This window comes from Fistularia commersonii, chromosome 5, assembly GCF_037954325.1.
Source record: "Fistularia commersonii isolate RoL2024-O1a breed Wild chromosome 5, RoL_Fcom_v1.0, whole genome shotgun sequence".
NCBI classification, from domain to species: Eukaryota; Metazoa; Chordata; class Actinopteri; order Syngnathiformes; family Fistulariidae; genus Fistularia; species Fistularia commersonii.
The window spans coordinates 19,631,910-19,656,680 of NC_141288.1; the positions used below are offsets into that span (position 1 = coordinate 19,631,910).

General features: G+C 47.7%; 1 protein-coding gene across 2 annotated transcripts in view; it reads left to right on the forward strand.

Moving 5' to 3' along the window:
• The window catches only part of LOC147234298 (uncharacterized), a 58,896-nt gene that overhangs the window by 18,197 nt on the left and 15,928 nt on the right, over positions 1-24,771 (forward strand). For both annotated transcript variants that reach the window (XM_086147190.1, XM_086147189.1), the window contains exon 2: positions 23,076-23,160. In XM_086147190.1, coding sequence (XP_086003316.1) covers positions 23,076-23,160 — 85 coding nt within the window. The remainder of the gene's footprint in view (positions 1-23,075; positions 23,161-24,771) is intronic.

A 24,771-nucleotide genomic window follows, 5' to 3' on the forward strand; every position in this document is an offset into this window, starting at 1 on the left:
CTTGTATGTTATGCAGCTGCTGCCATATAATTTCCCAATCCTGGCATCAGTAAAGGATATCTCATCTCAAACATATACATGTATACATATATATATATATATATATATATATATATACATACAGGACTGTCTTTGAAAATTAGGATATTGTTATAAAATTCTTTATCATCTGTAATGCAATGAAAAAAGCAAAATTGTAATACATACTAGATTCATTACAAATCAACTGAAATATTGCAAGCCTTTTATTATTTAAATATTGCTGATTATGGCTTACATCTTAAAAAAACTCAAAAATCCTATTTCAAAATATTAGAATATCATGAAAAAGCAATTTTTGTTTTGTAATTGCATTACAGAAGATAAAAAGCTGTATCACAATATTCAAATTTTCGGAGACAGTCCTGTATATATATATATATATATGTATACCACTTTGCACATTCCTTTTATTTCTCGCTGTATGGGCATTTTAGAATAATTTTATCCTTTTTTTCAGATTGAATTTAATTTTATTTTATTTTTCTTGACTTTATTTGATTTTTAGCTTGTCGTGGTCTGTTCCTTGTAAGTTATGCAGCTGCCGCCATATAATTTCCCAATCCTGGCATCAATAAAGGACATCTCATCTGATTTTACCTGATCTGATCTGATCCGGCTGCAGGACACGTAATGAATGAATGAATGAATGAATGAACTGTCTAAAGCTATACAAGGCTGAGGAGGGTGCTGCTCTGGCATTATATACAAGTCTGCAGGTTTTCTTTGAATCTTTATCTGCAGGAGAAGCGTTTTTGATCCTTAATGAATCACGATGATCACTCTGCCTGGCTTACTGACGGCTTTCTTGACACACATATGAACTTAAATTGTTCTTCTTCGACTCTCTCCACCGCCGTCTGGCCCGGATCCGGAGCGAATGCTCCCTCCGAGGAACGCTATTTGTTTGACAAATGCAACAGATGTAAGAACTGAGAGAATAACCAATTTAAAACTGTAATTAAAAACAGATCACAGAAAGTAAATAAACAAGGCGATTAGCTGCCACACAGAAGTAATGAGATTGCTCCAACATGCCGCCCTCCACGCCGGTCTGCTCATCCCGCTAACGCTCTAAACGAAATGACATTCAGCTGAAACATCACACAAACAATGCCATTGTTCCAGTACGCTGCGCCAGCCAGACAAGGCGCGGTGGCCGCGAGGAGGGGCGCCGCCGCTGAACTTGCTGCTGATTGCAGAGCGCGGCGAAACAACAGAGGCGCGACAGTCGGTGTCTGTTCAGCTCTGTTTACTTACGCCCTCTGAAAAAAAAAGTCCAACAACGCGGTGACAGCCAGATTGCCTCCCAATAGATGCAGTGCTAATATTTGCGCTGGGCCTGCTGTACGTGCTGGAAAAGATTGCACATTGGCTTTCCAGCACGCGCTTACACACATAAATGCATAAAATAACACCCCCTTCAATTGTTTGTTCTCATGCAGTCTCCAATCTCAATGTATTTTCAGAATTAAACCAATAAGCCCCCCCCGTCCCGTCCCCGACCCCACGCTAAACCCGCCCGAGCAGTTATTGATGTGCCGGCTTTTTATTGTCTGGAGTTTATTCTGTTCATATTCACTGTGTGCCTTTGTGCCCGAGCAGCAGATACTTTACACCGCCGGGCGAAAAAAGTTGGGAATCACATTCACTCGCTGATGTCTCTTTTGTGCACGAATTCATTTTTGTTTCTTACGCTTCGCAAACATTTTCAATCCCGCTCGGACCGAAGGACGGGGGGCGCCGGGTTTCCCCGATCACGTGCTGCCGACCGCAGAGTTAAACCGGGTTTCCGTCGCGGGAATCATGAAAACACACGACGCGTCGGTCTTAGCGACCGCTAAAGTGACTTTGGCCTCACAGGATGATGCATGAGTGAATCTATAACGAATGACCGTATTTGTCTCACTACAAGGCGCACTTAAAATCTTCTCAAAAATCGTCCGTGTATGAATTCCTGTTGCGCTTACTGACCTCCAACCAATGTTCTGCGGTACACTGCGCTTAAACATCTGTCGAAATGTTTTAGTGGTTGTTCCAACCTCATACTAACTTCAGGTGTCCGCTTTTGCCGGCAACATAAACCAATCAGAGAACAGAACATAGTACACTGACCTTACAGTAAAACGTACTGCGCTTCTATATAATATTAACGTACATCTGTGTGTAAAGTTCAACTAAACTGTTTTGTTTCGCTTTACGTGTGTTCTATATATCTGCCTTATAATGCGGTGCGCCTTATGGATGAAAATACACACGTCAATTGATATTGAGCCTTATAATGGCGCCTTATGGTCTGAAAAATATGGTACAGTAAATTCCGGACTATTTAGCATACCTTTATATAAGCCGCACCTACTAATTTTCAAAAGAAAAAAGAAACAGCACATAAATAAGCCGCACTTGTCAATAAGCCGCAGGTGTCCCCGTAGAAACATATATTGATTAATGAATATATGTTCCTTATTAATTCCTCTTCCTTCAGCTGCAGGGAATCTTCAAATCTTTGCACTTAAGACCGTAAAACACTTTACAGCCTTGACTTAAACACTTAATAGTTTCATTTGTATTTCTTATTCTCCCCCCACTTTTTTTTTTACTGTTTATACAATTTCCTACCATTATTTATTATCGTTCTGTTTTACTTGAAACTCTAGCACGACAATTTCCTTCGGGATAAATAAAGTTGTTCTTATTCTTATATATATTAACACGACAAGATATTACAGGAAACAATTTTTTTGAAAACCTTTAATTAAATAAACGCCGTTAACATCTACAACTACCAGTATGTAACGCAGATGCTTTTTTTTCAGACCAGATGCTGAATTAACGTGCAGCAGCTCTATTTAATTCTTCAACAGCCAGAATGATCACTTTCAACTCGAACCGGTCATTTCTGTGCAAAATGGCCGGTCTGAAGAATTATCGTAAATGCGAGCGGGGTTGCCGAAAGAGTTTAGTTTTTTCGGTAGCAGAAGGAAGCTACCATTGTTATCGGAAAAAAATCCAAAAGTTAGCCGCATCGTTGTAGAAGCCGCAGTTCTCAATGCGTGAGAAAAACAGTAGCGGCTTCTATGGCGCAATTTACGGTGTACTTAGAATAAAATATGCTCATGAGGCGTCTTTAGACATTTGTAACAAGAACAAGAACAGCTTTAAATTCTTAACTTCTGGATGTCAATATATGACGTGTTGTTTGCCGCTACGTAACAGAGTAAATAGTTGTATCGATCCATATGACAGGTTAAATACTGCCAGGCTCCATCGAAAATGACAGACTAAAATCCTTGACATTAAAATCCAACTTTCAATTCACTTCCAACCGAATGTAAAAAATAACAGAACCCTCATTTCCGCAGCCGTTTGTTTAAACCCCATTATCGCCCGCAGCTGTAAGTATTGACGATAACGGCGAGCGCATTTTAAAATCGCTGCTTTCACTTCAAGAAGAAGAAGAAGAAAAAAGGAGGCAGTAATTGTCCGTGTCGGTTGCTCCTGTCGGCGGCGGCGGCCCGATTCCACGCCGCACTCAGTGTGAGCGGCCGGTGCCTGAACTGAATGAGTCAGTTACCTCACTGGGAAGTAGAAGTTGCAGCCTGTCGCCCGCAGCTCTCCATCTAACGGCTCGCCGCCGCCGCCGCCGCCGCTCCTTCTCCTTCCATTACTCCCTGCAATATTTCAAACTGATCCGCCGCCACGGGCCACAAAATGGCCGGCGTCTCGTTTCGGAGATGAACAAACGGCACGGCGAATCGGGTGTTTTTTGATAAACGACGAGCGCGCGGCGGCTAACCTCCTGCGCGGATAGATGATTTTCATACTGGTGTTTTAACACTTTTGTTGGATTTTGAAGGAATCTGCGTGAATCGTTAATCTGCCAAGCGTTTCCTGTAAGAATTACCTTCTACCAGCTCCAGGGGAGGAGAAGTCAAACTGAAAAATCACAACGTATTCGCCCAAATTCCATCTGTTCTGACTTTACCGTGGCGAAGCTGGTTGCTTCAAATCATTGATGAAGATGTGGAGGTTTTCTTTACGAGTGACCAGGATGGATAGGATCAGGAATGAGTCCATCAGAGGGACGGAACATGCTAGATGTTTTGGAGTGAAGCTCGGAGAAGCCAGACTGAGGTGGTTGGGTCATCGACAGAAGAGGGAGAGGCAATATATTGGTAGATGGATGCTGGACTTGGAGGTCCAGATGGAGACCAAAGAGAAGATCTATGGACGTCGTGAGAGAGGATGTGAAGGTAGTTGGTGTGAGAGAGGAGGATCCAGAGAATAGGGTTAGATGGAGAAGGTGGATTCGCCGTGGCGACCCCTGAAGGGAAAAACCATAAGGAAAAGAAGATTTCATAATAGATTCATTCATGGTCTATCCTGCAGTGAGGGCTCCCTCTCATCCACATGTCATACTGAGACGTCTGTGGAGGTTCTGAGTCATCCAGGTCACGGTGAATTCTTGTCCAAATCTTCTCGTCTTGGCAACTGGACTTGAATTTCTTCACTTGAAGACGTTTCACTCTTCGGTTCTGAAGAAGTGAACTGAAGAGGCCTCTCGGACGAGGGCTGACGCGTCTTCGAGCGAAGAAAAATTCATGTCCGGTTGCCAAGACAAGTCATAAAGAAACGAACCGATCGCACCTCCGGACAAGTCAGGGTCTCAGATGAACCTCCTGCATGTGTTCGGACCGCGAGGAGAACGTGGAGACTCCATTCCAACTGGAGACCCTCTGGCTGTGAGGCGGAGGTGCTAACCGTTAGCATGTGAAGCTCCAGAGCAGCCGTCACTAAAACCACGTGTCGAAATGAACACCGAGTACGACCGAGATGTTTTTCCCCATGAGGTCCAGCCAAGATCTAGTTTCCCCGTTTGATAGCCGTACTTATTAGCATCGGTGATTCATAGCGGTGCAGACGTATCACTGAAGATCCAGGAACAGCTAAAGTCGTAGACGAGTGAAGCAGCTCCCCTTCCCCCGGTGTCCCTGGAAACGTCAGCGCCTCCACCTCCTCGCGCTTTATCTCATCTCGCAGATTGTCTCCTCGCGGGTGCACGAAGGTGCTCCAGCGCCCAGAGCGCTTTGTGGCTCAGGTGGGGGAGACGGGATCCGCCGGAAAAGTTGTAGACGATGCAAAAAAAAAAACAAAACAAAACGGGGGTCCGGAAGCGTCTCGCTTTCAGAGAGAACTGATTGGATTCATCCTCTCTCTGCAATTTGGTTTATTTTCAGACTCCTCTGTGTCCGCGAGGTGTTTATCATATTGTTCCTTTCAAGTGCAATGACGGTTTTGGCCCCGGTGGCGTCGGATGCTTTGCTAGCGCACGGCTAAAGTAGCATGGCGGTATTTTCTCCGCCGCTTCCAGCCCGGCTGCACCGGGAGGATGCCGGAGTGCTCGGCGTCTGTGAACGCGTCGCCGTTTTGGATTTTCAATCGGACACAAAAAGGAAGCCGCGTTCAACACATATGGAATTCGAGGGCGACGACGACGACGGCGGCGTCACTTCCCCGGCTACGACATTACAGCTTTGTTTCAGCGTGGAGGAGGGCGAACGTTGCAACAGAGAGCTTAAAATGGCTGCTGGAAGTCAGAATACTGGAGCTGAACCAAGCCCAGCAGACGGTGGACAAGCCTGCGGTTGGATGGCTGGGTTCGAAGGCAGAAGCTTGTTAGGGTGGAAATGGATTAGCGAGAGGCACAATGGGAGTCTTAGGCGTGTCTGCGGTGTTGTGTTAAAGCCCTGCCTACGTTGCCCGGGCTGCTAGACTCATTTATGCCCAGCGGTGCATGCAGCAGCCAACTCTCTCACACACACAGGGCTTTTCTAATTGCCACGGTCTCTTCTGTGCTCTGCAGCGGCGGCGGCGGCGGCGGCAGCTGCCCTGATTCGGCGGCCATCAAAAGCCGTGAATTAACCTGCAGCGCCGCACGATTGTTCTGTTTGTCACCAGCCGCCGGTGGTGGAATTTATTTTCTCCCTGTTCTGTTCTATCGAGAGAGCCGTTGTTGTTTTTTTTTTGTTTTTTTTTTTTTATTGCAGCGAGGCGGAGAAATTTGCTCGAGCGGGTTCCCGTCCCCCTGCAGATCCAAACACTACGGAATAACTCAGAAGACCGGGGTCATGTTTCGCATGTACTTTTCACAGTGTTGTCATAGCAACCCACATAATGATATGCCTTTCGCTAACTCCTCACAATGCGCCCTTATATACCGCGTATTAATATTGAAAAACGATTTAAATGCGATGCCGGATCTGGATCATATCTGGTAGAAATACTGGCGTCCGTGAAAAAAAAAAAAAAAAAAAGGGGGGGTTGATTTGAAGATGGATTTTCCGTCTCGCTGAATTTATCTCAAACACTTTAAAGAATTCCAAGGAAAATCACAGAGCGTTTGCTAGAATTAAATCAGCATCATATTTTCTAGACTCGCCGACCCCTTTTTGCATGTCCGGGAAGACACAAGGTGACGGCTCCTTCTGATTTTTACTTGGACGGATGGGTGAATACGCAAAGAAACAATCACCGCCTGCAGGAAACCTCCCTGGTTCCGCTGATCCGTCCAGTATCGGCACCTAACGCCGCTTATTCTTCAGCATCTAAGAAAAGCCGCCGTTCTACCCCAGGACTGCTGCGCACAGATAAGCGGACGCTCTTGTGCGTCGCAGCGGGAGGAACGCCAAACTAAAAACGGCCAAATTAATGATGTTTGAGTTCCATCGAGCCGCTCGGGCTTCTGCGTATTTGCAATTTGCCATTCGGCTACGGGGCCCGGGGGGGGGGGGGGGGGGGGGGGTTACCCCGGCCCTCCGGTAGATCGCCCCCCCCCTTCCCCCCCCGTTGTGGCTGCTTCGCCCTCCACTGGGGTCGGGATTACACGACATCGCCGGGCGGGAAAGGTGAAGGGAAGCGCGATGCGATTTTCCGGGGGAACACAATGAAAGAAAACGCTCTAAAAGCGAGCCGGCGAGTTAATGCGCCCGCCGATGCATATCTAAACCGGGCGGAGGCACGTATGAATATATATATATGTAAATATGTGTGTACGCACACTTGAAGCGTGTGTGGTCATGAGCCTGCACGAGTGCACCCCGGGTAGATGAGGATTGACGGGCCTCTAATGCCCTCTGCTGCGAACAAATAGATAATAAAGAATCCTGTTGCGACGCGCCCCCCTCCCGCCAGCGCCATCTCCGAGATGAGACACGTCTGAGCCATCTGAGCTCGCCGATGTCACAGCCAGAGATTGATTTTGTGAATTTGTGTGTGAGCGAGAGGGTGACAGGGAGATGAATTCATCGTCTGACTCCCGCGCGATCGGTCACACTGTTTAAATATTCATTTCTCATGTTAGAATGCGGCGACGCCGATGTTGTTCTGTCACCGCTTCCACGCCGTCTGCTCGCCGTTTCACGCCGGCACATGAGGGGGATCTGACGTCTGGTCCCGATATGTCAACGCGTCTCCGGCGGTGATCGAATCGGCGACGTGTTACAACCTGTGCGTTAACCCGCCGCATGGGTGTGGGCTGGAATAATGGTTGAAATAATCTCTGTACCGCTAAAAAAAAAAAATAAAGGAAACAACTCAATGTAACTCACACGTGTGTGAAATCAAACTGTCCACTTAGGAAGCAACACGGATTCATTTGGACTTGTTTTAAGGACGTTACATCAACATTGGATCAGCCTTGAGTGTGATTTTACGCTTTCATTTGGAGTGTGACCCCGAATCCAGACCTCTATGGGTTCACACATTTGATTTCTGTTGATTATTTTTGTTTTCGGCACATTCAATTATGTAAAGACCAAAGTATTTCATGAGAATATTTCATTCGTTCAGATCTAGGATGTGTTATTCTAGTGTTACATTACATTACATTGCATTTGGCAGACGCTTTTATCCAAAGCGACTTACAATAGAGGACATAGGGACTGCAAATACACTTGCAAATACACGATGCACAGGAATTTCATTTGGCATGTTCCCTTTATTTTTTTGGAGCAGTGTATTAAATAAGCGTCTCAAAATGGCCGCTCCTGTCAATGTAATATTTACATTTCATAGTGCACTGATTGTGTGTTTCACAAAAGGAAATATCAAGGTTTCAATCAGCAAAGAAAAGTCACGGGAGGATTGATGAACGCGCAAAAGCCCAGCTTGCTGGGTCTGGGCGGGAAAATAAAAAAAATTAGAAATGATCGGAGGCTTTGTGGTCAATATATTGACTAATGAGGAAGATGAAACCCTATTTTGACCTTCTCCATGTCACGCAAAGCGCCGGAGGGACATGTTTACGTGTTTGGGTGAAGAGCGCCACGTCCAGAATTCGGTGGTCATTACGGGCCGGCACTCCACTAGAAAAAGGGGGGAGCAGATAGCGACTCGGGGGGGGGGAGGTCTTTTTTTTTTTAAAAAGCCGCGTTTGCTCGCCGCGGTGTGTGTGTGATGGCGGCCGGCGGAGAGGTGTAATGAAATGAGAGGCGGGGAGGGGAGAAAATAGACTGCTGGACGGGTCACGTCCGTCCTCGATGTACTTATCAGGTGGGGATTTTCTGGACGTGTCAGCCGCTGTAGGAAGCCTTCAAGGCTCTCGGGGAAAGGGGATGCTGGGTAGTGACAGGGCTATCTGCCTCTGACAGCCCAAAGACCTAAAACCGGATGGCTGGGAGAGATAACGTTGTCTGCTCTGGACACACACACATATACGTGCACACACACACGCATAAACCGGATGCATGCGTATAAACACACAAACGCACACACAAACACCGGCATTCACTTTGCATTAACAAATTACCTATTGCCTGACCACTCGCTCATTCAGTCACTCATGATCGTGCACACACACACACCGTCACACACACACACACACACAGGGTCCCTGTCTGCCAGCCGGCGAGGCTTCCCATTAGCTGTGGTGCAGTGTGCAGGGTGAGGAGCGCTGGGGCGAGAGACATCAATTTGCTTCCTCTAATGCGCTCGCTGCCCCCACAAGACATATTGATTATTTCTTCCCCGCAAAGCGACAAATAGCAATTTCGGGGGCATAATGGAGATAGATGGTTGGTTTATAAGAAGCCCCAAAAGAAAAGTTGTAAGGGGGAGGGGGGTGGTGGTGGGCGGAGCATCTGCCCACCACCCACCCCTGCTTGTATTTCCATCACTTGAGTGTTAACTTTTTTAGCACATTTCCATATCGCACACACTCACAGCTGAGAAAATGCGGTTCAAAGAAAAGCAGGGGAGGCCGGACGCCAAGGAGGAGGTGAACGGCGGACCTTTGGGGTGCGCAGATGTCGGGATGCACATTGGTTACGAGGAGCCTCACACCCCACACACACACACACACACACACGGCCTAATGGCTCTACTGCGGAGAGCAGCTGCTGCCGCAGTGTGTGTCACACACACTTTATACCCCTCGTTAGCGTTGATGGGACGCAGACGTCGGCCGCCCCTGCCGCGGGACGCCGGACGTAGCATTCTTTGCACGGAAGTTTGATACGCGCCGCCACCTCGGAGTGATCACACTCTGCGCCGGAATTTAGTCTGCGATTCCATGACTTATCTGAGGAGCTGCTTGAGGAGGAACAGCTGTGCTCACAGAAAACACAGCGGTACTAAATAACTCAGCTGGATTCAGGAGTAAAACCTTCTGGATATGAAATAAACAAAAAGCTGCACCGACCGACCAATGATACATTTCATCGCCGACACCTGCAGTTGTGTTAACCTTTAGCTCGACGCTAACGCTAGCAGCGTGGGTTAACGTCCCGCCGCCCCGCCGATGCACCGTTATTAATTATTGATTATTATTAATCGGGCGGAAACAATGAAAGCAGGTGTTCACCTTTAGCTCGGCGCTAAACAATGAAAGCAAGTCTTTACCTTTAGCTCGGCGCTAAACAATGAAAGCTGGTGTTTAACTTTAGCTCTCCACTAATGCTAGGAGTGCGGAGAAATGTCCAACCGCCCTGCCAGTGCACCGTTATTCATTATCAATTATCATTAATCGTGCGGAACCAATGAAAGCAGGTGTTACCTTTAGCTCGGCGCTAAACAATGAAAGCAAGTCTTTACCTTTAGCTTGCCGCTAATGCTAGGAGTGCAGAGTAATGTCCCACCGCCCTGCCAATGCACTGTTATTAATTATTATCAATCGGGCGTAAACAATGAAAGCGGGTGTTTACCTTTAGCTCGCCGCTAATACTCGGAGCGCGGGGTAATGTCCCACCGCCCCGCTGATGCACCGTTATTCATTATTAATTATTATTAATCGTGCGGAACCAATGAAAGCAGGTGTTACCTTTAGCTCGGCGCTAAACAATGAAAGCAAGTCTTTACCTTTAGCTCGCCGCTAATGCTAGGAGTGCAGAGTAATGTCCCACCGCCCTGCCAATGCACTGTTATTAATTATTATCAATCGGGCGTAAACAATGAAAGCGGGTGTTTACCTTTAGCTCGCCGCTAATACTCGGAGCGCGGGGTAATGTCCCACCGCCCCACTGATGCGGCGTTATTAATAATTAATTATTATTAATCGTGCGTAAACAATGAAAACGGCATCAAGAATGTCCCCTCCGCCTCCCTCACGCCCACTCATTTCCATACAGTGATTAATGTTTTTTTTTTTTTCAGCCCCCCGCACAAACCGACTAATGCATGTTTCCCGCTTATCACATGATAGACTTTTCACAAGTTCGCCTGCGCGCAACTTTTCCTCCCCGAAGAAATGATGTCTGCTCATGATAACTCTTGAAATCCCGGTTATCTGGTCTGGAAGTTGATGCACATTCCCCGCCTGCTGAAACTATACGGCTGATCTGATTCCGTGGCTCCAGACAGGGACTCGTGCACGTGGTGCTGATAGTGTGGACCCAAGAGTTGGCTGGAGCTCCTGAGACCCAGGGCTTGATACCGGGTGGGAAACACACTTTGAGTTCAAGCATCCGCGGCCTAAAGGGGGAAATGAGCGCTTCTCTGGGGGGCCGGTAGGTTTTCCTCTCGGAGCCCGTTCGTCGTGACAAACCTGATTAAAACTATCTGTGCTTTTCATCACGGCTGGGATTACTTATCATTCAATCATTCCTTGGCTGTCATCCACCCTGGACCGGCCACAGACACACACACACACACAACCATTCACTCTCTCATTCACGACCATAAAGAGACATATAACACACTCATTCATGCATCAAATAGAGACATAAAACCATTCACACTCTCTTCATGATCAAAATTAAACAAACCGTTCACTCTCTCACTCGCACGTCGTCTAGACACAGCAATTCCTTCCTCCGTTCATTCATGCATTTATTTGCACGTCATATAGAGACAAAAACCATTCCTTCATTCACTCACTCATTTACGCATAGACATAAGATTATTCACCCTCTCATTTACAACATAAATAGACAGATGACCATACACTCTCTCTCTCACACATCATATAGACACACAACCATTCCTTCATTCATTCATTTGCATGTCATATGGCGACATAAGAGCATTCACCCTGTCATTCATGCATCATATAGACTCACATGTCCTGCAGAGACAAAAACATTCATTTGCATGTCATGTAGAGACATAAAACATGTCACATAGACATACAACCATTCACCTGCCATTCAGAGAGTACCTCCTCCGACTTCTACTTTCGGGGGTCGCCACAGCGAATCGACCTTCTCAACATATGTTCCTTCACCCTCTCATGCAACCATTCACGACCATTCATTCTCTCGCTCATACATTGTATAGACCAGGGGTCGGCAGCCCGTAACACCCAAAGAGCCATTTGGACCCGGTTTCCTCGGAAAAGAAAATAATGGGAGCCGCGATTAGTTTTTGACGTCTAAAATAAAGGTACCCCTGTATATATTGCTTTTTATTAACTTTACACTTTGTATAAACAAGTGTGTAGTGTCTTGGTTCTGAAATTCACAAAGTATTACGGAGAAAATGAAATTTTATTTATGTAATGAACTCATTTTGAGCTTTGGGCTTTCAGAGCGTGTCGCGAGGCCTTGACCAGAATTTTAAAAATAATTCGGGAAAAAATCACTGTGTCTGTAAACAATAAAAAAATAAATATTTGCAAAATATCTTCATAAATATTTATTTTACCTGGTTTATGGTACTTCTGCTCCTGAACTTCTGCGCACAGCATCTGCAAATCGGGATTTTACAGGCTGGTGGATAAACCGGCCTCCGCCAGCGTGACGTTATTTTGAGCGGCGAAAAATAATAAATATCATTTTATTTAATATTTCAAGATCACGATGATCTTCCAACTTTGAACTAAAAGTTAAAAAAAAAGGAATTAACACAAATGAAATACACTTCAATTAAATATTTATAATTTTTAAACAAGCCACTCGGAGCCGCAGTGTAAAGATGACAGAGCCGCGGGTTGCCGACCCCTGGTATAGACAAACCATTCCTTCATTCATTCATTCATGCATTCATTTGCATATCACAAAGAGACAAAAAAAAAAAAACATTTCGTCATTCATGCATTCATTCCCATGTCATGTAGAGATCTGGCTCCGCACAGAGGCCTCCTGTGGGAATCTAAATCCTGGCCACCTTGTTTTCAGAGGCGGTGGCTGTGCTTCAGGAGGACGCGGATAAATCAACCCGCCGGGTTGATCCACGGAAAGATGAGGATTAACGCTGTTGTTTCCCGAGCGCGCTGGACGGGAACGTGACGCATCACAGCATCCAGCCTGATACTGTGTTGCACCAGCGTGTTATATTTTTTTTGGGGGGGGGGGGGGCGTCGAATCCAGGTCGCGGAAACGCCTCCGACCCCGAACGTCCGCGGGGTTTTTGATCCTACATTTTTCTCAGGGAGCCGTCTTCCTCCCGCTGCTTGAGCCTCCATTTTCAAAGTTTCCCCCTGAATATTTCATAACCCGTTTTTTTTTTTTTTTTCTCCTCTTTTAAGCCACCGCCATTGTTTAGTCACCCCGAAAAAATCCAGCAAATCAAAACCGGAGTTGTTGTTTAAAACCCGATCATTAATAATTCAGTGTTTTCCGCTGCTTTGGGTTTGACTGCCATATTCATAGACATGAATTGAGCCCCTTTCATATTTTGTAATTTTCATAATGCATGATACAACACCGCTGTCACATTAAAATGCAGCCGCACGTGCCTCCTCTTCTTTTTTTTTTTTTTTTTTTTTTTGAAAGCGAATCCCAAAACTTCACGCCGTTATAACTTGACGCCATTTCTGTTCAAACCTGCAAACGTATACGGATTCTGATGCGATCCAGCGCTCGGGTTTGGGTTTGAAAAAGCCCAACGAGCCTTTTTGTTGCGGTTGTTCGTTTTTTTTTCCTCACAAATTATGAATGGCTGTTTTAATCGCTTGGTTTTTAAGCAATTCCTCCCCGGCAGCTATTATTATTGTACTTTTTTTCAGTGAAGGCAATAGGCGGCTAGCGTTAGCGGCTAGCGTTAGCGGCTTCTCCGCCCGCGTTCGAACCGACGCCCTTTAATGAAATGGATTTTTTAAACAACCAACTAAATCCTCTACAGAGTAGCGAGGTGTTTTCCTCCTCCGGGACGGGGACTGAATAACGGGATCCAGCGCTCGGATTTGGGTTTAAAAAAGCCCAACGAGCCTTTTCGTTGCGGTTGTTCGTTTTTTTTTCCTCACAAATTATGAATGGCTGTTTTAATCGCTTGGTTTTTAAGCAATTCCTCCCCGGCAGCCATTATTATTGTCGTTTTTTTCAGCGAAGGCAACAGGCGGCTAGCGTTAGCGGCTAGCGTTAGCGGCTTCTCCGCCCGCGTTCGAACCGACGCCCTTTAATGAAATGGATTTTTTAAACAACCAACTAAATCCTCTACAGAGTAGCGAGGTGTTTTCCTCCTCCTCCGGGACGGGGACTGAATAACGGGATCCAGCGCTCGGATTTGGGTTTAAAAAAGCCCAACGAGCCTTTTCCTTGCGGTTGTTTGTTTTTTTTTTCCTCACAAATTATGAATGGCTGTTTTAATCGCTTGGTTTTTAAGCAATTCCTCCCCGGCAGCCATTATTATTGTAGTTTTTTTCAGCGAAGGCAACAGGCGGCTAGCGTTAGCGGCTAGCGTTAGCGGCTTCTCCGCCCGCGTTCGAAACCGACGCCCAATGAAATGGATTTTTTAAACAACCAACTAAATCCTCGGCAGAGTAACGAGGCGTTTTCCTCCGAGACGGGGACTGAATTACGGGATCCAGCGCTCGGGTTTGGGTTTAAAAAAGCCAAACAAGCCTTTTCGTTGGGGTTGTTCATTTTTTTTTTCCTCACAAATTATGAATCGCTGTTTTATTCGCTTGGTTTTTAAGCAATTCCTCCCCGGCAGCCATTATTATTGTCGTTTTTTTCAGCGAAGGCAACAGGCGGCTAGCGTTAGCAGCTAGCGTTAGCGCCCTTTAATGAAATGGATTTTTTAACCAACCAACCAAATCCTCGGCAGAGTAACGAGGCGTTTTCCTCCTCTGGGACGGGGACTGAATTACGGGATGCGGCCCGGACGGACAGACGTGACACGGAAACGGGCGCGGAATGAGCTTATTATCCCTGTTACTGTCAACGGGTCGGCGGCGAGCTGTCAGTGATCACAACAGACATGTTATATACAGCGGCGGTATTACAGCCGCCGGCCCGACCGCAGGGACGAGCGACGGCGGTGATGAAAACAGACAGGTGAGATGGAGAGGAAAGAGGGCGGTTGTTTGGGAGGGGATAGAAGGGGCGGGGAGGAGATGAATGCGGGAGGGAGGGGATGGATGGGTGAGAGGAGGAGGAGATGGAGTGATGAGGGGAGAGAGGCGCTTGCTATTATCCTGCATCGATTTACTCTAGTCAGGGATGGCTGGACGTGTAATGAAGTGTGGGATCTAGGGGTTGCCGCGTGGGCTTGTCTGCGCCTTATAGCTTTTAGGATGTATTGCGGGGTGTCGTGTCGCACCTGTGTGTGTGTGTGTGTGTTTGTGTGTGTCGATACATGCATAAAAGCAGGGCTCCGCCTTCGCTTTCACCCGACCGGTGATTGACTCGGAGCCACATCCGGAGCTTTAGGAGTGAAAATTAAAAAAAACACCCGATCGAACGGTTGGTCGCGACTCTTCCGCGGCCCTCGGACGCTGAAATCATCACGCGGGTTTCAAAGAACATTTACATCCGAAAAAAAAGGCGTCCAATCGTCTAAAACGAAGCTTGTTAATTTAACAGTATCAGGTTTCACACTGTGGAGGTTTATCTTTTTCAGCTTAACATTAAAAGAACTTTCCGAATATGTAACGCTCTCAACGTGCAGCAAAAATTCGTCAACGGTGACTCCTTCCACACACACACACACACACACACACAGGGTGCGCGCCTTCCTCCGAGCCCTGCGAGGGTTGCATCAGGTGTGCGTGAGGAAACAAAAGGGTTTTTTTTTTTTTGTTTTGTTTTTGTGCTTCCAGCCCCCGCTCAACATTCCCTCTCCGTCTGCATCCCTTTCTCCGCGCCCCCCGAAATCCCTTCCCGTCCGTGCTTCCCCTCCCGGTCTAATCCTCCCGCTCGACGTGCCCTCCCCTCCAAACCCCCCCACCCCTTTTGTTCTGTGACCCTGACAAGTCATCCCCCCCCCCCAGCTCTGAGGACGGCCCCGGCGCGTTGCGTCGGGGATAATGGAATGAAATGGCGGCGTGCTAACACCCCCCCTGCGCGGGATGCCCGGGGAGAAAACACAGGAGTGTGTCAAACCGGGTGATAACACTCCATTTTCCCGCGTGTCTGTCGAAAAGAGCGGGGATTACGGCTTTTTTTCTGACTGGCGGCTCCCCTCGTTCCTCCTGTTTACTCCGAAAAGGTGTCGGGAGGCGACGGGAGAACATTCCAGCGTTTGTCTGTTTCACAAAAGCGTCTCCTCTCGTCGGACGGGCGATTTTAGAGTTCTTCGGTAAAGGTCGTCGTGATTACCTAAATACTCCGCGGGAAGGTGTTAGAAAACTTTCTCGACAGTTTCCGGAGTTTTGCTCGAACTAATTGACCCGCGCGGAATCCTGATTTCAATTTGCCGGCGTTAAAAGGGGAGGCCATTACCATTCTGTATTTTTCACATTGACAGCCTTTATAATGAACCGGCGATGGATTGATCCGGCTAATTATTTCCCTCCGATCTGACCCCGACGTGAATTAATCCGCCGCTTCGTCCGCATCCATCTTTATTTCACAAAGCCGTGCGTCGATGCCTCCGTATTGAGTCGGCTCCGCAAACACCCGGAACCCTCCTTTGTGCGTCCGCCGCCGGAAATCATGAATCATAATTTATCCCCGTTTGAGCGTCGGTTATCCGAAGAGAGTCGCCGGCTATTTTGGTCGAACCGCGTCGCCCTTTTTAATTTGAAATATGTGCTCGGGGTGCTGGCAGCGGCGGCCCCTGCCGGAGCAAGCAATTCTAGAAACAAAGACACGTTCTGTGATGTTCTGCACCCTCTGGATTTTTGTTTTAATTGAAACCAGGTCTCCTCCGCACTCCGAGCCCCCGACTGCTTTTTAGCGGTCGCTTCGGATGGAGCGCGTCAGCTGCTAGAGACATCCGTTCGTTCGCAAAAGACCGAGTCGTTCGTGAAACGAGAAAGTCGCGCCGCGGAGCAAGAGCGAGATAAGTTCGACGAGCCGCGCCACTGTGGCATTTACATCGATATTTGCATTCCTGATGTAAATACGTGTCAACCCTCTAGCAAGTGCCGTTACATCGCTAGTAAAAGGAGAAGGTTTGACTCACCGAAGTCAGAGGAGGGCCCGGTAGCGGCTCCGGCGGAGTCGACTGGATCTCCGATGAAGGAAAAAGAGCACGTCGCTGGAGAGGGGGAGGATCTGGGAATCACGACGATCGATGTATGAATCCTGTATGAATGATTTGTTTGAGTGATTTGTGATTCGTTTGAGTGATTCGTGATTCGTTTGAGTGATTCATGATTCGTCACTTCGTGATTTAATTGAGTACCATCTATGGTGGTTGTGCACGCGTTAAAATGTTGTCAGTATCTACTTACTGCACGTGGGTGTTTCCTCCCTCCGGTTTACTCGAGAAACATCCGTCCAAGCCGTATCTTTCAGTTCCTGCAAAAAGTTTGTGAGAAAGAAAGAACCGAATTAGCGTCACTGCGTTGAGACAGAAATATGATAAAAGTTTACCTTATAAAATCTTATGCTGTCAAAAGCATTTCAGTCAGCGTTTGCTTTCTTTTCCTGATTAAAATTCAAGATACAAGGACGTGCCGGGTGGAAATGTCACAAATCCTCCGTTTCATCTGAAACACAAACAAAACCGTACGCCGCTTTGCGCGGACGGCGGGGATTCTGAGGATGGCTGACGTTTCCCAGGTCCATGTTAACACAATTGATGCGCTCGGCGGATTAATCAATGCGTGTTTACTTTATTTATAACATTATTTGCTCATTGTTCAACAAGGTGGGTTTGTTTGACCAAAGACCGGAGCGGCCGACGCGGCGGCAACGCCGCAAATCACCGTCCGTTAAAGCGACAGGAGTCGGACAGAGCGATGTCACCAATCGCCGTCTAAACTTTTTCCATGGAGGGCCCTGAGGGGAAGCGTTTCCTCGCCGCCTGTTTATCTCCTCTCAACTGGATCCAGCAGAGATGGAAGTTCAGAGATGTGCAGAACGGACATTTCTAATAAACTACCGGTCCTTTACTTTCAGTTCAAGTTGAACGCACCGAGCCCGAAGACACGCGACTGAACGAGGAGGGAATGAACCGAAAACCGAGGCCGGCCGAGGCCGACAGCACATCCAAGATTGAATATAATATGTTTAAGTAATAAGGGCCGCGTTTTATCATCTTTCTGCAGAGCGGGCGGGGGGCCGGAGGGGCGGCCGTCATGTGAGCAAATCGTTTGAAATATGCATTTCCCCCGTCGGCGTCTGAAAGACGAGCAGGTGTAGCTGCGCGGCGGACGAGACGTGTAATTCGATTTCGGACGAACACGACGCTCGTCGCGCCGCGCCGATCCTCCATCAACCTGCCGAAGGGAATCTTAATCCCGCGGATGATATGTTTCGCGGTTTGCCGGTCACCAGATGCGGCAGCTGGCGGATTCCGTTTTCGCGGCGGATCGCAGATCGATAACAACTGATCGGAAGAGGCGTTACCACCCTCTCGGTCCGAAGTTCAAGGGACGAAACCCTTGCGGTCGCGCCGCCACCCTCCCGCTCTTGACCCCAATCTGCCGGCTATCCGGCTGCACACAAAGGTCGATTCTTCTCAATCTCGGCGAGCGCGCAGCCCTCCGGCCCGACCTCGGCCCCGCATTCTTTACCGCCGACCTTGGCCACACAAGAGTAAAATAAAATAAAAGATCGGCTTGGTGGGGGGGGGGGGAGGGGGTGCAGACGCCGCGTCGGAAAAACCTGCCAACCTAAAAATAGAAAGGGTGGCAATTAAGTGCCAATCTAATTATCCCTCTCGTAAACGGGCCCGGAAGAATCCGCACTCATATCTCCGAGGCTTCCCTTTCACAGCGCTCCCCCATCATCGCCGGCTAGCGGCTTAATTACGCCCCCGCCGTCCCCCAGATAAGAGAGCGATAGCCTTATCACCGCGGCTCATTTTCAAATCCGTGAAATTAATAATGTCTACCTCCCGTCTCGGTTCTGGGGCCCAACTTATATTAGCCTTCAAGACGCGCGGGCTCGGCGAAGCGGCGCTCCGAGAGAAATCTGCCGGCGATGCTACGTGTGTTAGCATTCCTGCAGCTCCATCCGTCATCCGCGCGGCGGTCGGACGGACGGACCGTTTAGTTCGGCTAACCGCTCGGCTCGGGAGAACCGTCCGATTGCCGACCCGCGTTTGGTCCCTCTTTCTCTACTAGCAGGAATTAGCAGGAACGTGTCGGAGAACATCCGTCGCCCGCAGACGGGCCGTAAAACCCGGCTTATTCCGGTGTTTTTGCTTTTTTATTTTATCTCGAGATGATCAGCGGGCGTCCAAACGGTTTCAGATCCTCCTGCCGAGGGGGAGGCTTCTCCGCGGCAATCAGCCGGGAGACAGCCGGTTCCAGAGCGCCGTTCCACCTGCCGGCTCCCCTGAGTACGGGGGCCACGCTTCGCCGACCGAATCCACTCCCGAGTCTCTCTCGGAGACGCACTCCGGCGCGACTAGCAGAGGTCTCTCGCGCATGGATTGCTCGGAAAGGGAAGGTTGGGCGGACCCGTCACCGCGGCTGCCGAGGCTGGCAGCGGAATGAGACGGGCTCCCACCAGGCTCGGGCCTGTCATTTATTTCTAAATGACGGCAGATGGTAAGCTTGGCGCTCGCGCCGTTCTCGCGGTCTCCCAAGATGCGCCGGTGTGATGGATGTGGCAGCTGGGAGCGCCGCGGAGAGGGGTGAGGCACATCTGTGCCGGCCGATAACGGCGGCAAAGTATGTCTGGCTTTCCTGGCCGTCCACATATTACTCATTCCTGCACGGACCCCTTGAAGACTCGCATCTCTATGACTTTGCTTCTCACTTTCATAGTTCCCCTTTGTTTGTCTTTATCAGCGCCGCGCACCGGTGTTTACCGCGCAGGTGGACTTCCACGCCTGACATCGGTACCTGGCAGGAGTTTCTCCTCGCCGTGACATATCGCCCGGTCCTCTCAGCCACAATGGCAAATTAAACCGCGGCCCCGGCGAGGAGGTCGGGGTCTTTTTCCTTCGACCCGAACCTTTCATTCCGGAAAGGATGTTCGGATGCTTCGGAGAAAAACGCCGACGGCTTGTGTGTTCACATATGCAATTTTAATTCTTTTTGCTTTGGCGATCAATCGGATTTCACGTGAAATTCACTCATCGATTCGTTATCAGTGCCGCTCGCCCTTCAGTCGGGGGAGCGGGAGCCTATCGGGGCTGTCGTCGGCCCGAAACGGACCAATCACAAGTCGGGATTACGATAATTCACCCTCTCATTCACGCGTCGGGGCTATTCGGGGCTATTTCGGTATGTGGAAGGATCCCCACGCGGTCACGAGCAGAACGCGGAGTCAAATATTCTTTCCTTGCGCGTCGCAGTTTCCCCCCCGGCCTCAGGCTGTTTCCCTCAGATTGCAGCCAAGAATAAAAAAGAAAAAAAAAAAAAAAAAAAACTCACACTCGATGAGCTGGAACAACGGGGTTTGATTAAAACACGTTCGGGATTAATAATCAAAACACCTGACTCATTTTCCGACACGCGACCGACTAATTCCTCTTTTCAAGTTTAACTCCTCTGCACGGAATATTTTAATCCTCTTTTTCCACTCCGGCTGCTTCCGAATCTCCCGAAGGCGCATTAAAGTGAGCAATCGCCGCCGAACGCCACCCTTGCAAAGGTCGCGTCAGCTTCATCATCCTAATCATCCGACGCTATCGCTCTCTGCGATTTAGGGTCGCGGTAAATAACGCGTCATAACCCCGTCCGTCCGCATCCCCGCCCGTAAACGTAACCACGGCAACAGGGAACGTCGCCCCCCCCCCCCCCCCTCCCCTCGACGATGCATCTTTGGGATTCTCCGCGCGTCGCTCCAGGGTGACAAGTCAGGCGTAAAGAGTCGATTTAGCTGCGGCATTGGGGAGGCTCACGCATTAGCAGGAAGGAAATAGGAGCCAGCAAATACTTAGTGGGTGATTGGCTCCGCAATAACACAACACCCCCTTTGGCAGCACGTCAAGCGGCGCTATACGCATGCCATTACAAACAGGGGGCCATTAGCAGGCACAGGGGCTCCGCCAGGCGTGTCGCAGCTTCACGCCTTAAGGCCCCAAGGCTGTTTTAAGATGTGTATGATCAGGATTTTCTCTTTTTTTTTTTTTGTTCTTCCAGATAAAGGGGGTAGGGTGGGGCGGGGGTGCAGACGGGTGACGGATCCTGAATAATCGAGCGGGGCGACGGGACGAATGCAGATGTTTTTGAGGGGAGAGCGAAGGGGGAACGAGCGCCACGGAAACGCCGGCGGGAGCGTCTTCCGGCGGGGCGGAGGCGAACAAAACCTCGGCTTGCCTCCATTTGTCACCTGTCTGTGCTTTAATTAAACAGAAAACTGCAAAGGAGAGGGAGGCTGGCATTTAGTAAAGGTCTTCCACACCAAAATGTCATATATGAGACTGCTCTGTATATTGATTTATATCAAATGTCTCACTGATCATATATATTGTGATTATTTTTTTCTATATTAGAGATATATTATATTTCCGTCTTCATCCTAAATCCCCTTTTCTCGTGGTTTGACTCTTTGACTTCAATAAAATGGGAAAAATATTGATTCCAGCGAACAATAACTGACCTAACAGGAATCCAGCGACAAATCATTGAACAGTTTGAAAAGATAGATAGATAGATAGATAGATAGATAGATAGATAGATAGATAGATAGATAGATAGATAGATAGATAGATAGATAGATAGATAGATAGATAGATAGATAGATAGATAGATAGATAGATAGATAGATAGATAGATAGATAGGTAGGTAGGTAGGTAGGTAGGTAGGTAGGTAGGTAGGTAGGTAGATAGATAGATAGATAGATAGATAGATAGATAGATAGATAGATAGGAACATACCAGACATATTGCTGTTGTTATTATTATTATTGTTCTTACAGTACTATTATTACGATTATTACGATTATTATTATTATTGTTATTGTTATTACAGTGCTATTATTACGATTATTATTATTATTACTATTATCATTATTATTGTTATTACAGTACTATTAGTATGATTATTATTACTATTATTATTGTTATTACAGTACTATTAGTATGATTATTATTACTATTATTATTGTTATTACAGTACTATTAGTATGATTATTATTATTATTATTATTATTATTGTTATTACAGTACTATTATTACGATTATTATTATTATTATTGTTATTTTATTACAGTACTATTATTACAATAATTACAATTACTATAATAAGAATTATTATTATTATTGCTATTGCTATAACAGTACTATTATTACTATTATTACAATTATATTATTATTATTATTGTTATTATTATTAATTGACGATTAAGAATTAAGATATAATTAAATTGATTTCCCCCTCTTTTTGGCCGACCCCTCGGAGCATCAACCCCAAACAACAAAAGTCTCATCGCTCCTCCCAAAGAGACGGGCGGCTCTTTCTTTTAGTTTTATCGGAGTAATTTCCTCCGCATTACAACTTAATCGCACCTCAGAGACGACTTTTATTGCCTTTTGTTTCCCCTGCTGTGGGATTATACATTTTTAAACAAATACACATAAACGCGGTTGGCGCTGCAGCAGATCGCGGCGGCGTGAAAGCATCTCCGCCGCTCAGCTTTGCATCCGACAGGGAAGTGGTCGCTATTGATTTCCGGCGGCGGGATATTTTCCCCCTCCGGATGCCGTTTGAAACACAACCTTGCTTTTGTCACGTTCAAGAGAAAGTCGTGTTCCGTCAGAGAATGAGCCCACTCACCTCTGCAGGGTTGCTTTTTACAAACGTGCCATGACGGCCGGACTAATGCTTTATACACCAACTGCACCTATAAGTTCATTTACACCTCCCGGCTCGTAACGATCAAATCTGCACCGTCTCATCCAGACTCTTGTTTACGCCACGCGGTCCCATTCGTGATCTGTGGGAATGCGTGCGTGCTCACTACTGCCCCCTAGAGGCCTGGAGGTCTGCAACTTAAAACGAGCGCTTGAAAACATCTTGAGAATTTGAAGGTAATTCAAGAAAAACCCGGCAGGTGACAGGAATGCAAACGATGACATAATTGTCGCTGGTTAAAACACCAGCTTTGTGCGTCCCGCCACATTTATACACCCCTAACTTTGTTTTCCACATGGGGGTCTGCGGGGGGTTGAAGCCGCTGGCTGGACAGGGAGGAGAGAGAACTTCCAAAACAAAAGGTGGAGGTTCGTTCTCCGGACGCCGAGGTTTTCCTCCGCCAGAACTAGTCAGAGGAAGAAACCGCTCTCATGACTCATCTGTGTTTTTTCCCCCTTTCAGCCCCGCCGGACGCTCGACGCCAAACGATCCGCCGTCCTCCTCCTCCTCCTCCTCCGGTGTGGGAAAAACCGGCATCAGGATGAGAGTGAGTCAGACGGAGCCGCGCACACTTCTTTTTTATTTTTTATTCCCCCCCCCCCACAATCCCACGGGCGCCGGCTTCGACCGGCATCTCATTAGGCCAGCCGCCCGCCGCGCCCCGCCGTGCTCGCCGCCAGACACGCCGCGCCACGGGCTGCATGCTAATTGCGGCGGCGTCGCCGGGGTGTGAGATGACCTTGCGTGGTGAAAGGGAAGGAGGTTCGGAGAGGCGGGTTTGTTTGGCGAGCGGGGCGTGGGTGGCGGGGGTTCTCCTCCGCTCGGCGACCTTGGGCTGCAAGGTCACTCGAGTCCGACCGCCCGTTCGCGGACGCGGCCTCTAGCTTATCGCACCTCGTTATATAACAGCACGTAACGAGCGGGGCATTGATTCGCCGCTCATCATCATCATTCTTCATCCGTATACATGTTTCCTCTGCTTGACACACACACACACACACATCTGTGTTTTATGACGTTAATTTACCACACGTCTCGCTTGCGTTATGGCACGGAGGATTAAGTCGCCCTCCCCAAAAGGACACGCGATTTCCACTCCACATGAGCTCGGCGGAGGAACACCGCGGATACCAGATCCTCGCCGGTTTTATCCGCAGTTTCATCACAACCTCTCCAATCCAATAACTCCACCTTTTTTTTTTTTTTTTTTTCCGCCGCACTCCATCTGACAGGTTTTTCCTCAGGCAGCTAAACTGTAAAGTCCTCAGATTAAATTCCAATCAATGGCGAAAAACCCCTGGATGGCGGTGGAAAGGTGGGGGTCAAGCGCTGCCACGGTAACGCTGATAGGCGACTCGCCGGGGGGGGGAGAGGACGGGATTCTTGTATCTTCGTAACGCTCGAACTTTTATTTAACGTAAAGCGGGAAGGAGGGAGGGAGATCTGTTTCAGCGCCGCGACTGCCACTCACTGATAAAGAGGCGGCCGTCTTCTTCGCTCCTCATTAAAATGTCGTCATATTAAAAAATCATGGCGGGCCTTTCGCTGATGAGCGTTTTATTGCCTTCGTGAAAATGTTCCCGTCGCCGAGGCCGACGCCAACGCCGACGCCGAGGAGCGAACCTTCGCTGAGTGATGGAAGGAGGCGAGGGAGGAGAGCGAGCCGTAGAGGACGAAGCAGATAAGGGTGATTTGTTATGGCCTTGAGAGGAGGATTTAGATTTTACACTATTAATATATTCCTTTTGTTTAGCCGCCCGCACATCGACGCCACTTCTCCTTTCTGCTCGGCGTCGCTAGCCGAGCACAATCTGATGCTACCGCGCGGAAATCGCAAACAATGCACTTTAGATGACGAGAACTTCATGCATTCATTCATTTATTTATTGTCGTTGGGCGAGGGGCGGCGTCATACAAAGAACAAGCGGTGACAAGATAAAAGTCAAATAAAATTGAATTAAATCAAATGTAATTTCATTTCATTTTATTTTATCAAAATCAAATTGAATTAAATTAAATGTAATGTTATTTTATTTTAATTTATTTATTTTATTTTATTCTTTTTATTAATTCTTTTATTAAATCAAATCAACTCCATGATTAATTTGATGTAAATTTTATTTTATTAAATCTGAAAATATGAAAAGTATAGTCTTAA